At 36.2% G+C, this 16,033-nt stretch overlaps 1 protein-coding gene across 2 annotated transcripts in view; it reads right to left on the bottom strand.

Moving 5' to 3' along the window:
• LOC136824346 (microtubule-associated serine/threonine-protein kinase 3-like) overlaps positions 1-16,033 on the bottom strand; it is a 74,537-nt gene that overhangs the window by 42,342 nt on the left and 16,162 nt on the right. The window contains exons 2-5 of one of the 2 annotated variants that reach the window (XM_067080497.1): positions 10,968-12,109; positions 9,439-9,591; positions 519-752; positions 173-198 (exon numbers count right to left, since the gene is read on the bottom strand). In XM_067080497.1, the coding sequence (XP_066936598.1) occupies positions 173-198; positions 519-752; positions 9,439-9,591; positions 10,968-11,942 (1,388 nt within the window). In that variant the 5' untranslated portion in view covers positions 11,943-12,109. Of the gene's footprint in view, positions 1-172; positions 199-518; positions 753-4,137; positions 5,069-9,438; positions 9,592-10,967; positions 12,110-16,033 lie in introns of those variants that run through there. The other variant, XM_067080498.1, reaches the window with a different exon arrangement.

Genomic DNA, 16,033 nt, shown 5'->3' with positions numbered 1-16,033 from the left:
CTTAGAAAAAAATGGCAGTGGCACTTAAAGGGTTGAAAACACCTCTGCCTCCTGCTAATCTGAGGTTAAAATTCAGTCACTCGACCCAGATGCGATTGAAGAAAGAGGAGAGATTTTTTAAACCACTAGAGGAAAATCAAACTGTATTATAGAGAAATAAAAAATAAAATACCTGAATTTCCTGATAGCGATGTCATTCTGAAAAATAAAAATGAAATTTTTAAAATTTTGAATAAAATTTGTACTTTATCAAAACAAACATATGACTTCCACTGTTAATAGTGCTGAATTGCCAGAAACCTTGTTAAATGTCACATTAATTTGACTAAGGAAGAAAGTATAACCTGGAAGCTCAGTAGCAAATGGCGATTATGAAATAGCTAAACAAGAAAAAATTACATTTCCATTAAATCCCTTTTGGAAATTACAGCATCGAGTATACAATATTTTTCGACCCCAATCTCAGGACGAAGCTATGTGAATAAGAATTTCAAGATCATAATCGTATATGGACTTACTGAGCTAGAAGAAAGCGAAGGGTCAGAATTTCCAAGAGTATTTGTGCGCATCCGAACCAAATTGGAGCCTGGTTCTGTAGATTCCAAGCGGATAGGTGAGAATGACGCATGAGGATCATAACTTGTCGCACGACCAAACAGAGATGATTTTCTTCCTCCACTAGATTCAATGATTTGTAAGATGCGGTGTTGAGGTGTTGTTGGGGAGGATGTAGTACTTCCTCCGTCAGTTTGCTGAAAAAAAAACACCAGGGCTCGAAATAACAGTCGGACATCGGACATTGTCCGACCCAAATGGCTGCATGTCCGACCCAAAAATCATAATTTTCAAGCAAAAGCAACCCTGATCGGACATTTTGTCCGACCCACTTGAAATCGTTATTTCGAGCCTTGTAACACACAAGAATTGTTTTCATTCCCGAAAGATTGCCAATGACTCAGAATGACTCTCAACAAAAATGGCTTGAATTCTTTAAAATTTGAAACAAGTGAAAATTCAACACGTAGGAATTACTTTTGAAACACAATTTTTTAATTCCTTTAAATTGACTTAAGTGCCTTGAGGAACTGAGTTTTTTGAAAAATGATTATTTAAACCTGTGAATTATTGAATAACAATGGAATTGGCATGACACAAATTATCAAAAAGCAGTGTTGAACTTCATCAAGATATTGGCAATAATAAGAGGTTAGGTAGACATTTTAGCCCTTTAAAATTAATTTTTGGTTAAATCAGAAACTTTCAAAAAATTAAATTGTTTTTTATTTTTTGGGTTTTCCCCAAATACATGGGGTTTAAGCAGGCTTTGTCATTTGAAACCTTAGTCAATCACAATCCTACAATAATCCCAGGTTTTTTTAGACATGGGCTACCATATTTAATAGCAAAATCTAAATCTAAATTTATGGTGGTGGTTGATCGCAGTCCTCAGAGATTTTAGGTGTGTGGATGCGTGGGCGTGCTATCACATGGTTTAACGACAAGCTGAATTGTTCTCATAATAAAACCTTATATACAGTACCAGATTTGAAATTTTGGGATAACTCAACCTATTTCAGGAACACATTAATGTGACTTCTCAAGCGGTTTTAAGTACCTGAAAATCAGACTGGTCTTTAAACGGTCTTTTACAAACTGGTAAATGAGTGGTAAAAATTTACTAAAAGACACGCCCAGTTAACTTAGCATCCATTTTGAAGTGTCGTTTAAACACTTGGACTAATCTCAGACTGGACTTAATTGACTGATAACATTTTCATTCTCTATCGCTTATTTTTTTTTCTGTTGCGAAAAAGAACAATTAGATTTTTAATTTATTTTTTGTCTACCTACAGGTTTTTGCAGGTGAATTTCCAACCCAGCGTTAAGAAATTTAAAAAATAAATGAGATTTTTTAGGAATTTAACACAATCTTTTTTTCAGTCAGTGAATAGGATAGCCTTAACAAGTCTTGAAATTCAAGTTGTTCAGAAAAAATTCTAAATAAAACAGACCAAAGATTCTCTGATAAATCTCAAAGAATTGGTTTTAGGGAAATTTCCAAACATCCAGTTATCTCGGCTATTGCCATTAATGCCTGCCAGCTGTGTAGACTTTTTTTAAACCTTTTGTTGATAAGATTTTTGACTGGATGGTTGGTTACGTATGAAATTCAATAATCATTGTTTCTAAATATTCTTTATCCTGAATAACCTAGGAATCGCTTGATCCTGATTCATACAGATAAACAATGGCCGTTTAGTCAGGTTTAGCAATTAAAAGGGCTGTCAACTGCTGTCAAATAAAATAAGTTTTTGAGTCTTGAAGTTCAATTTACAATGAAAAATTGGAAAAATAAGGATTAGATATTTTCGATCCAGATTTCAGTTTGAGAACTAGCTTGTTTCAAGGGAATTTCATATGTGAAAGAGCAGATGGGAAAAAAAATTTAACATTTTGACTTTCCAATTAAAGTGATAAATTTCTTAAGAGGAAAACGTTGAGTAAATTTAAAATAAATTTAATTTTGATAAAAATGGGAAAAACCTTGGCTTTGAGTTCAATAAGAAATAAACCTTTGTGTAGTGAAAGATAAAATGAATATTAGATCAGTAATTGTCCTAATGGGAACAGAAATCCTTCTCTTACATTCAGATAACTAATTATACCATCAAGAAAGAAAAACAGGTAAATTACTTGTTATAATGAAATAAGGAGAAAAGAGTAAGAAAAATACTGAAAACCCAATGTTGTATAATGGAGGGGAGGAAACTGTATTCTGTACATGATTAGTAGTAGGAGGCTTGAAAACTAAAAGGAATCCTCATTCAGCCTCACTTGCTATTTGAACTCAGCTTTGTTTATAACAAAATAGAAATCTAAGAAAGCCAGCTTTTCAGTATAATGTGGGTGCTATCAAAGGGTGTAGGCGTACATATTTCATTTCTTGCAAACAAAAAAGCAAACTTATGTTTCAATATTTCTATTCTCAATGTTTTTCACACATTGTGTGTTTTATATGTAAAAGGAGTTAATATTATGCTAAAAAGGATGTCTAAGAAGACAGAAAACAGGGAAAAATTAGAACATTTTGAGTTAAGAAAAAAGTGTTTATGAAAGGAAAACTAAAAACTCCCCTGAAATCATGATGTGGTTCCATTGGTGAACTAAAGCCTTTTTGATAATTACAAAATAAAAACAAAACCTTCAATTTCTCAAATAATTATGAACCCTTATAAAATTAATTATGTTTATTTGAGGATGGTACTCAGGGATCAAATGAGTTTTTGGATAGCTTACTAGCTAAAAATTGAAAACTAATCCATTTCAAGATGCAAAAACCAACAATGCACTGCATTTTCTAACCGAGAAATTTGAGATTGCAAACTACCCAGGCAAGAACTTACTGAATAAGAGATCTGAAATTATTGCCAAATGTAGACACAGACGAAAATTTCAGCTTGATATATTTGAAACACCTGATGACGTTTGAACGTGACGTCAAAAACATTTTTTGAAGACAATATATTGTATTTTCTAGCGTATACATCTCATTTCACTGATGATCGGTGCTGAGTTTGAAACTTAGATATTGTGTCCACTCTTTATTATAGCATTTACTACTGATCAAAACGTGATATTAAGCATAATCAACTTTTAAATTACTATAGTGAAAGCCTATTGGAACCTGCTGCCAGAATGGTGCTTTACCAAAATTTGCTACTTAGAAAATCAGTTGTGAAAGTTGTTTGAAAGGCATAGCCCTTCATACAACTTGTGGTTCTTAAACTTTTTTTCACTCAATGAAAATGCACATTTCAACAATTATTAGCTGACCTAATAGGTTTTACCAATGTTAACTATTTCATTATTATGTTAGAATTTCTATTAAAAGACAGTCATGGCTTACTCAGGTCCACCCATATAGGCATGTTTTAATAAACGTCTTGCTGGGTGAAATGTCTGCTGAATAATTAAAAACTCCAGCAAAGCAACAATTATACATGAAGGCTTTTCTAGTAAACCTGTGTGCTAAATATTTTTTATCATTGTTTTGATGTTGGAGTTTTTAATCATCCAACCTGACATCGCCCCTTGCAAAAAGTCTATAAAACAATGCTAAGATGTTAAAATCCTTACATCTTGATTTCCGCAGTTTTCCTCTTCAGCATCTTCCTCATCTTGTGCTTGTTTGACTGCACTTACCAAAATATCCATATCTTCACGATTGGATATACCATATTCCTCAAAATCGTCACCATCCATAGTTTTGAAATAAGCAAAATTTACGGTCTTGGGAAAGATCTCCAGGTATTTATCGATACCTTTACGACAAAAGAAATCCACTAGATCTTTCCGACCTGGAATCATGTCTGATGTGATTTTGGGCTTCTCAAAGTTATACTGTGAAAAATCCATATTGGCAAGATGTGTGAAAAGTGCAAGTGCTCCAAAATTGATTTGTGATTCAAGCTTTATTCAAAGTTTTATGGTGAGGATAACGATTTCATTATTTGTGATTTGTGAGACATGATCTCCATTTTCAGTTAAATTTCTTGTCTACCCTCTGGTTATGCAAATACTCCATTCATTCAACAAAAATGAACTCAACACCAAAAGTATTCTCTAAAATTTATGGAAGTTACTAAATTGATGTTTATAAAAGCTTTAAGATATTTTCTTTGACTACTTATGAAATATTGTCTTAGGATTTTTAATTGTTGATAAATATAACCATCAAGATGTTATTCAAAACATTGTTTAAAAAAAGAACAACAAATTAGCAAATCTCAACTAATCCAACTTCACAAATCCTAAATCTCCAGCCAGTCTTCTTCTTTTATTTCGCAAAGCCAAAAATGGGTATGTACATAAATCAAAACACAGCCATTAGATTTTTGTTGTAGTTTGTTTCAAGTTGCAATTTTCAAACCTTTCGATTGAGAGGATGATGAGCACAGCAGTCACAACGCAACAAGTCCCACCAGTGTGGTGTATGTTATACACACACTACCTCTTTCCTATCCTGTTCTCACTGCCTCGTACATTAAGATTTATTTTATTCTAAAATTAAAATAATTTACTTCATTCAAAAATGTTGTGTTAATGGAATTTATAATAGAAAAAAGTATCCCAGGACAACAGAGAGGAAAAATGAGAAGCTTTTATAAAATCAAAGAGTAATGTAAAGTGTAATGTAAAACTGACAAAACATCACACAGAGTTGGCAAATCAGCAAATGCCTGATTAATTCATTCCATACATAATTTTTGGTATATAATGATTGAGGGAGTCACTGTCATCACTGACGATCACCATGAGGGTAAAAGCCAGGAAATTGGGGAAAATTCTCAAAAATAAGATATTTTCCCAAAAAAAAAGCAAAGAAATTTAAAGCAGACAGACAAAAGTATCGACAGAGAAATTGATCTGTAACCAAGAGAGCAAACCTTTCAAAGTTTGACAATTTAGACTCTCCAAGACAACAGCCACCTGTTTTCAAAACAGATCCTCAATCCCAAATATTTTACTACTCGCTACAAATTTGTAGACCAGACAAAACTTTGTTTATCGACGCATGCGCTTTGAACAGAAAAATTCTACACGCGCAAACGCGCGGGAAGCCGGTTGTCTAAAAATAACCGGAGTCCATATCCGGAACTCTTCCTGCCCGGTTTATAACAAAAGAAGTTTTACGTAGAATTTTACGCAATCTTTTTGCTAACTTAACGTTTCGCGTGATGTCTTAACCCAAAAGATTAAGTCTGCTCAATTTACTCACAAACTCTTAATATTTAGAGATTGTTCATCTAACGTTTCCAGACCATCTAAAAAGGAACAACAAATAACTATAAAACAGCGACAAAAAGAACGACAAACCCTAACTATCAAAGAACGACATATTTCGCCGCCCACCACAAACCCCGTCCACCCCGACCGAAAGTGACTTGTACCACCCCTACAGATTGATTGAATTAACTGCATTTGGTTGAAAAGAACGGTAAATTACGCATGCATATAAGTCTCTATTTGGATGAGCTGGCAACATTAGATGAACTAACTCCTTATACAATGATCGCCTGAAATAAAATTGCAAGGTCTTGTTTTCGAATTACGTGACAGGTAGGTAAATATGAACATTGCCCGTTTCGATCCTTCTTGTCATAATTAATTAAAGAATGTATTTATCACGCATTCTGTTATGAAGGTCTAGACAGAACTTCCTTCTCAATTATTTATTCATTGTTTGTGATGTTAGAAGGCGTAGTGGTATAGTAGTTATCATCCTTGAGTCCCGCCTGGGAGGCCCGAGTTTGATTCACTTGGCAAGTGAATATACCTTCGCCCGGGTCAACCCATGCCATGTGAAAGGAATTGGGTACCATTACTCTGATACAAGAGTGTGGGTAGATGAGACAGACATTGTGAAGTGCCGTGGCACTCATAAGGTTCGGCCTTGCGTGAGCATCGCTCTTCCAGTGTTCGTTTGAGTGTCATGGTAAACGCCATGGTTTGTCAGCTCGCGTCTGTCAAGTCGCAGTGTCTGTCAACGCCGTGATTCCTACTCCTTCGTGGGTAGAACCCATCCCGAATGCCATTCGGAGGGCTCATATCTATCCATCTATCTGTGATGTAAAAATGTGTTATATCTTCATGTCAGTTCGTTGGTTTGAGATGGTTCTTTATGGCCAATGATCCTGAGCAAAAGCCCCAAATGTTTTAGTTCAAATCTTCTCTACATTCTAGCTATGCGACTTACTCAAGTTTTGTTACTTTTAGTATGCTTTTAATCAGATTAAAACCATGAAATTTTGATGTAAAATCGTGTAGTGTAAGAACCCAATTTCTGATAGGAAATTTATGAGATAAAAAAATTTGGAGGTTTATTTTTCTCGGGACCATAAGAGATAATTTCCTTAAACTCACGGAGTATACAGAGAGGTAGAGTATAAACCATTGGGTTTATAAGCATATCAGGCATACGCGACCAAGCTATGAAATATTTGGCACAAAAGGGGAATTCCCTCAAAACTTTAAAACCGCAAGTGATTTTTAAGTGATTTGAAGTTCAGTTCGGACGTAGAGATTTAACATTAGACTTGAGACTTAAGAGCTTAGGATCTCAGGATCTAAAAGCTCAAAAATGTTCCAATAAGGTTGAGAATATCGCCTGGAAGCTACTTAACCCCTCCCAAATTGAAAAATCCAATGAAGCAAAGTGGAAGCACTGAAACTGCTCTTTAACTCAATTACAAGGGAGACTTATTAAATTTTTATTGAAAATAAGAAAGCATCAGAATTTAAAGTATTTTGTTTGATAAACACGAATTTCATGAACAACGCGAAAAGGGACAAATATCGAAGGACTACTCTCGGGTACCTCGGGTTTGAAATAAGCGAAGTGGGTGGAAAAATTCTCAAAACTTAAAAAGCGGGCTGGGTTAAAATGTTCTGGGTGGAATAATTTTGAAAAGGAGGCTAATACAGTAGAATTAGGGTAAAAGAGGGAACTTTCAAAAAAAACTTCCCAAAAATTGATAAGTAGGGGGGTTGGAATAAGAATGTCCTGGGTGGAAAATTTTTGAAAAATTAATTAGCGAGGGGGACACTTATTAGGTACCAAGAGTATTGCTGAAACTTAAGTCTTCAACATTTCATTTTATCCTGTTTTCGGAATCAAATTTCGAAAATGCCAAGTCGAGCTTTGCTCTCTGTCTGCCTTCAGCGCACAGTTTTTTTGAAATTCAACCTGTGGAGACAGACAATTAGAATTTTATCACGTATGTCTCAATCCCAGGGGGTCAGGTATGTCCCGCTCTTAAGAGTGCCTTTCTTGGGATCTTAAAGTCCAACTAAGGGTCAAAAAAAGAGGAAAATTTCTACCTTTTGCTCCTTAAAATATCAAAATTTGGTCAAATTAGTCTCAATAAGGGTCGTAAAAATCGCAAAATTTTCCTATTTTTTCTCCTTTAAGGATCCGAGGGTCGAACGTCGGACGGCACATACCCGTCAGCTCACAACCCTAGTACCCCCCCCCCTCCGAGGTCTCAATCAGATTACTTATCAAAAAACTTAAATTACTTATCGAAGTCTATGAAAACAGATATCCTCATGTTAAGCTAAAGCAGATTGAATTATTACATATGTCTAGTTTTGCGCTATTCTTTATAATCCGGGACTAATGAAATCCTTTCCCTGACTCCCATGCTAATAAATTTTCAGTCCTCAAAATTAGTTTAATCAAATCCTAAATGTGTGTTATGTTTTGGGTTGTCTTTCTTTCATAATTTTCAGAAGATTTCTATTCGTGATTTGATTGGTACGGCCTTCAACGCGTTGATAGAACCCTGATTTGTCGTCACATACAATGTGATACAAAATCCTGTGTGAGCCTTTTTCATAAATTAGTTAACTAGTGGACTAGGCGATGTTATCGTCCGTTACAGTGATAGTAAAGACGGGAAAATGGCGTTAGGGCGGTAAACGGAGAAAAAATTGGCGGGAGATTTTCGAAGAACTCTACCGACTGTAAACTTATTTCGGCAAAAACACCGTTTGCGAATTTTCTTCGGCTTTGGGCTTTGTTCTTAGATAGTGATTTGTCTTAGACTATAGCATAATCTACTAGTGGACAACCACTGACCTTTGTATCCCTGGACCAAAAGCTATATCTGCCATCTTTGATCGAAGTTTTTTATAAATTGGTACCCGTAGAAGCCATTGCAGTGTTAAAAATTACCGTCTAACGGCGCAACATCATCAAAAGTTTTGAGGGAAAGTATATCTAGCGCTCTCGATGCATTCACACCGCTATTGAGTAGTGCCGCCATTAGGGACCACTTTTCAAAAAACTCCAATCAAAGATTTTGCTCGGCCAAGTTGTAAAACAAGTAACATGGAAATGAAATCACGTGAACTTTTTCGAGTAATCACATGTTTTTAACTGCACTGCTATAATTTTGCAACCTGTTGCAACCCGTGTATTCTTTATATCACAAGCTATTTGTGCGTTCCTGTGTACCAGGAAAGGAAGACGCTCTTGCTAAAGTCTTTCTCAATATAATCTGCGTCGGAGACAGAGAAGGCTGTAACTTTTGATAGAATTCAAATTAGATAGCGGTTTTGTGCTTGTTGAAAATAGAGGAGGAGTAGAATATTATCTGAAAATAAAGGAAGAAATGGCCTTTTCCAAAAAAAACTGTATACCCCCTATTGAGGAGGTCCATTTCCGTTCCAAAGGGGTAAGGTTTGATATGTGATGGAATTCCATGGGGAGATACAAAAACCTAGCAAATTCCAGAGAGGTTTGAGCCTGAAATTGCCTGGGATTCAAGGGGGTTACGGCATTTCCAGCCATAGAGGGATGGACCTCCTCAACAGGGGATATACGTTTTTTTCTGGAAAAGCCCAATTGAAGCAGAAAAATATACACAAACTTACCCTTGGATTGTGCAACGTGAGACTAACACAACTTTGAATCCGTCTCCGTCTTGAATGACGTAATTGAAATACTTCATCCTCATCTTCATCTATGTCCTCCTCCACATATCCTTTTTCGTGATGCTCTCCTTCGCATGGTCGATTTCTGTAAATCTAAGGAAAACACAATTACGAATCGTTAAAACATCAAAGAGAAGGAGAGGCACCAATCCTCCTCCACATAGCCTTTTTTCGTTATGCCTTCTCTCACATGGATGATTTTTTATAATCTATAAGAAAACACCCACGAATCATAAAAACATCAAGGAGAATGAGAAACATCAGTCCTCCTCATCTACACCCCGTTCTCACAGACCCTGGGAACCCTTCCCACTGGAAAAATTGGCCAGAATATCGTCCCCGGTGGAAAATTATATCTTCCAATTTCCATCCCCACTGCAAATAAACCAATCCTCACTGCAAAATATTATGCTATTTTCCCCATCCCTACTAGTGAATTTTCTGACTTGAAAACAAAAGAATTGAAATCCCCAGACATAAGAATATGGGAATATCAATCCCCATCGAGTTTCAGTCCGTTATTTTTACCCCCACTGGCTGAAAAAATCCTACCAGGTCTGTGAGAAGGGGGTGTTTATCTCCTTTGTATGGTCAATTTTTGTAAATCTGAGGAAAACACAGCTAAAATTCATGAAACTCCAAGCCAAAATCAAGCCAAACTAAGCTCACTAGTCTTTATCATCACATCCCTGTGACCCACTGGGACCCCATCCCACTAGAAAGAGAAGCAAAAATTTCGTCTCCGGTGGGAAAATACCCTTGAATTTCACCCCCACTGGGAAATCGACTTTGATTTCATCCCCACTCGAAATTCCATGTTTAAAAATTGCACCCCAAAACCATCCCTACTGGGTTTTTAAACCTTGGAACAATAAAATTTCTATCCCCATTAGGATTTCAATAGGAATTTTTATCCCCACTGAGGAAAAAAGTTCCATCGGGGCTGTGAGACAGGGGTGTATCATCAAGATTTACACAAACAGATAAAAAAGCACGGTATCGAATGAATAGAGTTTCAACCTAAAAGGATGGCTTACGCTTCCCGTATCGCCCCCTCCCCTTGCATGTACCAGACGTACAGGCTGCTTTTTACAAGATCCTGGAGGGATAAAAATTATTGGTTTTAACTTTAGAAAAGGGTATCTTTTGACTGCAGTAAAAACTTCTTCCTGTTCTTACTAAAAAACTTTATCCCCGCAAAGGAGTGTTTTTGTAAGCAAAGCTTAGAAACGGAGGCGGGATAGTGAAGATTGTTTAATGCTACTAAACAAATCAGGGATAAACTACTCCTGGAACATAACTAAAACCTCTAAAGCAAAATAGGAAAACTGGATAATGAGACTATAGACTTGTTCTCGGTTCTCGGTTCTAGGTACTCGGTTCCTCGTTGTATTAGAGCAATCTATTTTTTTGTAGGGGGTTATCCTGCTGCGTTGTAGAGAAAATATTCAATTCAATTCAAGACTCACCTCATCGCTGGAGTCAGATACAGTCTTCCGAACATCTGCGTAGGAGTGTTTTCGATTTTTCACATATCCATATTCGTTGATATAAGGATCTCCTCCTCCTTGCTGATTTCTATATAAGTAGGATTCCTCGCTTGAATCAGATACGGTTTTGCGGTCTCCACTATAAGAGTTATACTGATAATTTGAACATCCTTTATCGGTTTTCTCAAGAGGCTCTTCAATAATATGTTGGGTCTTGTCACTTATTGTTTCATCCTGAGAAGATATGCAGCATAAATGATCTTGATTATTTAAACTGTTCTCTTTATCGGGGATGTCGGAAATATTTGTTCCATCGCAACTCCCAGAACCTCTGCCATTTTTGGCTAAATGTACTTTCGATGAATCTGAAAAATCATTGTCTTTGTTAATTGCATTATCTTGTTTTGTCGAGGAGAAAATCAATATTTTTGAAATAATAGAATCACTGCTAGATGCATGGTCTTCACCAGAAATTTGTGGATTTGTATCAGATTTAGAGTAGATGAAGGAATTTTCATTACATGGTCTTGGTGGATCAGAAACAGCTCGCAAAGTCCTGTGGGAAGGAGAAAGTTCTTCACTGGATAATAGAATCGGTCCAGTACTTGATTCGATTAAATGTGTATTTAAAGGACCAGATGATTTCAAAATCAAAGAAGAGGTTACGTGTGAGTCAATTACTGAAATTCTGGTCTTGGAAATACTCAAAGTCGGTGACGCTTGGCTTTCGACACTAAAGACAGTAGACGGTGATTCCGAGTTTGTCTCTCTGTCCTTAGAAATGCTCCTTTCACACAAAATTTTTGGTGAATCAATTCCAGAAATTTCGTTCTGGGAAGTAAATTCAGGGTCCTCATTATTTTCCGCCCAGTCATGATAAGTTGGTTGACTTTGATCATGGAGTGTTGGACCATGGAAAGCTGTGACTTGTTGATCTATTTGTTGAGATTCCATATCCTTGGTCTCACTCAGAATTACGATTGATGTTGTTTTTTGATATTTTGATTGTGAAAGATGCTATCGAAATGCATCTTGGGTATTTTTGGGCTGTTAAACCAAGGAATGTGAATTCGTTGGTTACTTTTCATTAACGTTTCCCCTTTTTGTTTTTGTTCAAGAGTCTGTAAAAAAAAAACAAGAGTAAGGTAGAATTTACACGGTGATTGAATTCCGCGAAAGAGATTTTCGCGGGTATTAATTATTGCGGTTTTTGGTCTGTTCTGCTAACTGAAAATCTATAAAAATCTATAGGAAAGGAAAAGTCTACTGACAAAGTAGGTTTCAACCGCAAATAATTCATTCCGCAATGGTACCAAAACCATTGTCTAACTCCAAAGTTACATGCTTTTATGCCAGTTTAAAATTCTGAATCTCAAAAAAAAGTTGAAAATTTTCACATTTTACAAGAAATGTTGAACGCTGGAAAGGTTGTAACTTTTAAACGCCCAAAATATTTTGAAAAATCTCATTTTTTTTTTTAAATCAAAATATAAAATAGCTAGACAATGGATTGGTACTATATTTGAAAGGTTTTTTCATACTTTTTTAAAAAAAAGATTCGATTATGCCTATCTAAATGAAGAGGTATGAGCTGTTCGGACAAGTATACGCATCGAGTTTCAAGCCGTAGGATAGAGAGAAACTTCCCGTCAGCGCTGGGTTTTAATTTTTCGAATTCTGGCAGTAGTAAATGATAAATTCACGCAATGGGCTTTTCCAGAAAAGAATCGTGCACCCCCTGTTGAGGAGGTCCATTTCCGTTCCAAGGGGGTAAGGTTTGAAATGCAGTGGAATTCCATAAGGGTAGACGAAAATCCGTCAAAAATAAGCGGAATTCCAAGGGGGTAATATTTGAAAATTTGTAAAAATTCGGAATTCCAGAGGGGTATGATTCTAAAATTGCCTGGAATTCCAAGGGGGCAGATCACAAAAGATTGGACCTCCTCAACAGGGGGTGCACGGTTTTTTTTTCTGGAAAAGCGCAATTAAGTGCCTTCAAATGAGCTCAGATTCTAATCTTTGACCAACCCTTACAAGACACTCAAGAAAGCCTTCTCAACCTCTATGAATACGGCTGTCCCCTCCCCTGACGTCAAGAGTTCCGTAAATCCTTCCAATAGTTGTTGTTTGGGTCTTACTAAATCAAAAGATTGTTAAATACACGTTTACCGAATTTACCATAGACTGAAGTCTACTTATGGCTGAACTTTGCTTTTTGACAATTTTTTATGACGCTGAGTCCATTAAAGTAGACTAGGAGCATTTGACAAGGTCGCCATTTTGAAAGAAATACACACAAAAATTCCAAATAACAAAAAAACTACTTGCAGTTGAAAAATATAATTAAGAATGGGAAGCAAACATGAATAACAGATTTGGAATCCCTTATTTTCTAATAAAAACATTGCTTCATGCTATTTTAACTTTCCAAAAAAACAACTAAACTCTGGTAGACTATTCTACAGTCCAGTCATATACCAACGGATCACTTAATTGCGACATCCAGTCTAGCAGTCAAGCTTTAAGTGAACTCCAGGCTAAGTTTACCAATACTTTTACTTATGCTAAACGAATTTCTCAAAAATGAATATTGGAAGTTAACAAACTTCTACAAAAATGAAACAGTTAAAGTATTTCGAATTAAAATCCCTGCTGTTTAGCAACAGAGTCATACACTGTCCCAGCTGACATACCAAGTTGTTTCAACGTACATCTAACGTTATATGGACGTAGTGAACGTTAATTAAACATTGAAAAGACGTTGTGTGCCAGTTGGGGTCATACAAATTAATTTTTATCATCAGAAAGATTTCTTGTACAGCCTTTGAACAGGCATGAGGTCAAGTCAAACAACCAACACAATTGCACCCCGTTTGTCATTCAAATCGGATTAAGTTGATCGAGAAATCTAGCTTATCCACACATATTTCCAGTTTGCAGAGAGTGGCACCTTAGCTCGAGATCTCGAGTGCACAACTAGGAAAAAGTCAAGTGCAGGTGCAAAATTTGAGGTTTTCAGGTGCAAGTGCAGACGGTTTTCTAACTTCAGGTGCAGCTAATTTTAGCCATTTTTTGCCTTTAAGCGAATATCTGCTAGGTATAGGTGTACCTTTTCCGCACCAAAACTTATCAGGTGCGCTCTTCCAGTGCGGAACTTGGTATTTCCAAATTTTCTTCCAGTGCAGCCTTGTCATACAATGTTGTTTTTTTATAAGCAAGTGTATGCCCCTTGGTCAGGCTCGTGTATGCTTAAGTTCTCAAAGCATCCAGGCATAGATTGGGCTCTTCCAGAAAAAATCCGTTCATGGGGGCCACCCATGAAGGGAAGGATGAATTGTCCAGGGGTATTGAAAAAATGCCGATAAATTGCAATGTCCAGGGGGTAAATTCCAATGTCCAGGGGTAATTTTTTGTGTCCACGGGGTTGATTTGATGTTTGTCCAGGGGTATAACCCGTGTCCAGGGGGTTAAAAATCAAAATGAGAGAAAAAAGTAATACATCCTCCACCCCCCCATGAACGGATTTTTTCTGGAAGAGCCCATTATGCTTATTATAAGCTTATGAATCAAGCTTATAATTCACCTCGAGCCAAGTTTAAGTGAAATTTTAGAAATTTTGTAAAAATTTATTCAGATTTGGGAGCAGTGGTAGCCGTGGAATGTTTCTTTTTTACTTGACCTCAACCAAACCATTTTAAACTGATAAAAAATGACAACTTGAAAAATATTTCAGGCTGACACATATGCTTATGTTATGCTTAGGAATTCTACAAATCTGAGCCTTCATATGCTTATAAGCGTTATGCTTATAAAAAAATGTACTCTGCAAACTGGACATATTTTCAGAAAGAATCTAAATTCATCCCCTGTCTCAGTGATGCAGAGGCCAATTAGATACCCGGGTCCCTTTTTCACACCATCGAGAGTCTCTCTAACTGTAAGGGTCCAAAATTCACGAAATTAAAAAATTCCTCTCTCAAAGGGTCGTGATTTTACAAAATTTGGAAAAAAATCGATTGAAAATGAACTAAAATTTCTAAAGTCTCTCTTAGGGTCAAAAACGTCAATTTTCGATTTTAAGAGTCTACTACTCGTCGAGTTCCCTTAATCATGTCATCCCGAAAGTCAACTGTATACCCTTTTTCACCTTCCATACAAAAGCTTAATAGTTAAAAGGGATTATCAGATGATTTTTGATATTTGGCTTAGAGATACCTTTCATTGTCCAGAGAGACACGTCTAAATCTTTTGACCCAATTTTTTTCCAAAGCTGAGTAAAAATGAGTCTTTACACAGTCTTTACGTACGTGTATTTTGTGTCAAAAACTTTGGAGGTGTTTCTTAAGATAAAAAAAGTTAGCTTATATTGCAAACCCTTCCTCGTCACGTTGATAAAGCTCCAAAGTGCCCTCAACAAGATTCCAAATTACTTTACTATCTCTCTCAAGCCCTGTCTTTCGACATTAAGCGTCAGTAATAATGACCACTAAAATCATAAATACGAAAGTATTTGATTGAAAAATGTATTTTATAATAAATTTGAGTGAAAGGAGAACAAAATAACAGGAAAGTTTTCTCGTATAACAATCATAATCTAAGATAACGAAATAGTTTTATCTTGGTTTATGTTAAGCAAGATTACTGTTATTTTTATCATTGAAAAGAATTCACGGGTCTGAAAAATAAAGACTAGAATACCCGGGTTTACACGTTTGAGAATAGCGATTTATTGTCCAGATTTATCTGATTTTCCGTAATTAGCCAGAGCTCAAAATGGAGCGGGTTAAGATGCCGGAAGTTAGCCTTGATGTTCTGAGTATTTTAATGCACTTTTTTCCTTTAAAAACAGAACGCAACGCATAGCCAGACTGACATTTGGTCCTGACAAATCCATTGTTATAGAACAATAGAAATTTAAGTATATCCCTAGCCTCAAATAAACCATATGCTTAATAAAAAACGTGTACAAACAAGGCAGAGCCTAAAAAAGGGATCCTGACCAGCGGCACGTCCGTACCCAATTTTGCCTAAGTACCCCCCCCCCC

This window comes from Clytia hemisphaerica, unplaced genomic scaffold, assembly GCF_902728285.1.
Source record: "Clytia hemisphaerica strain Z4C2 unplaced genomic scaffold, Clytia hemisphaerica genome assembly, whole genome shotgun sequence".
Taxonomy (NCBI): Eukaryota; Metazoa; Cnidaria; class Hydrozoa; order Leptothecata; family Clytiidae; genus Clytia; species Clytia hemisphaerica.
Note: the sequence above shows the minus strand (reverse complement) of the source record. Positions and strands in the feature narration are given on the sequence as shown.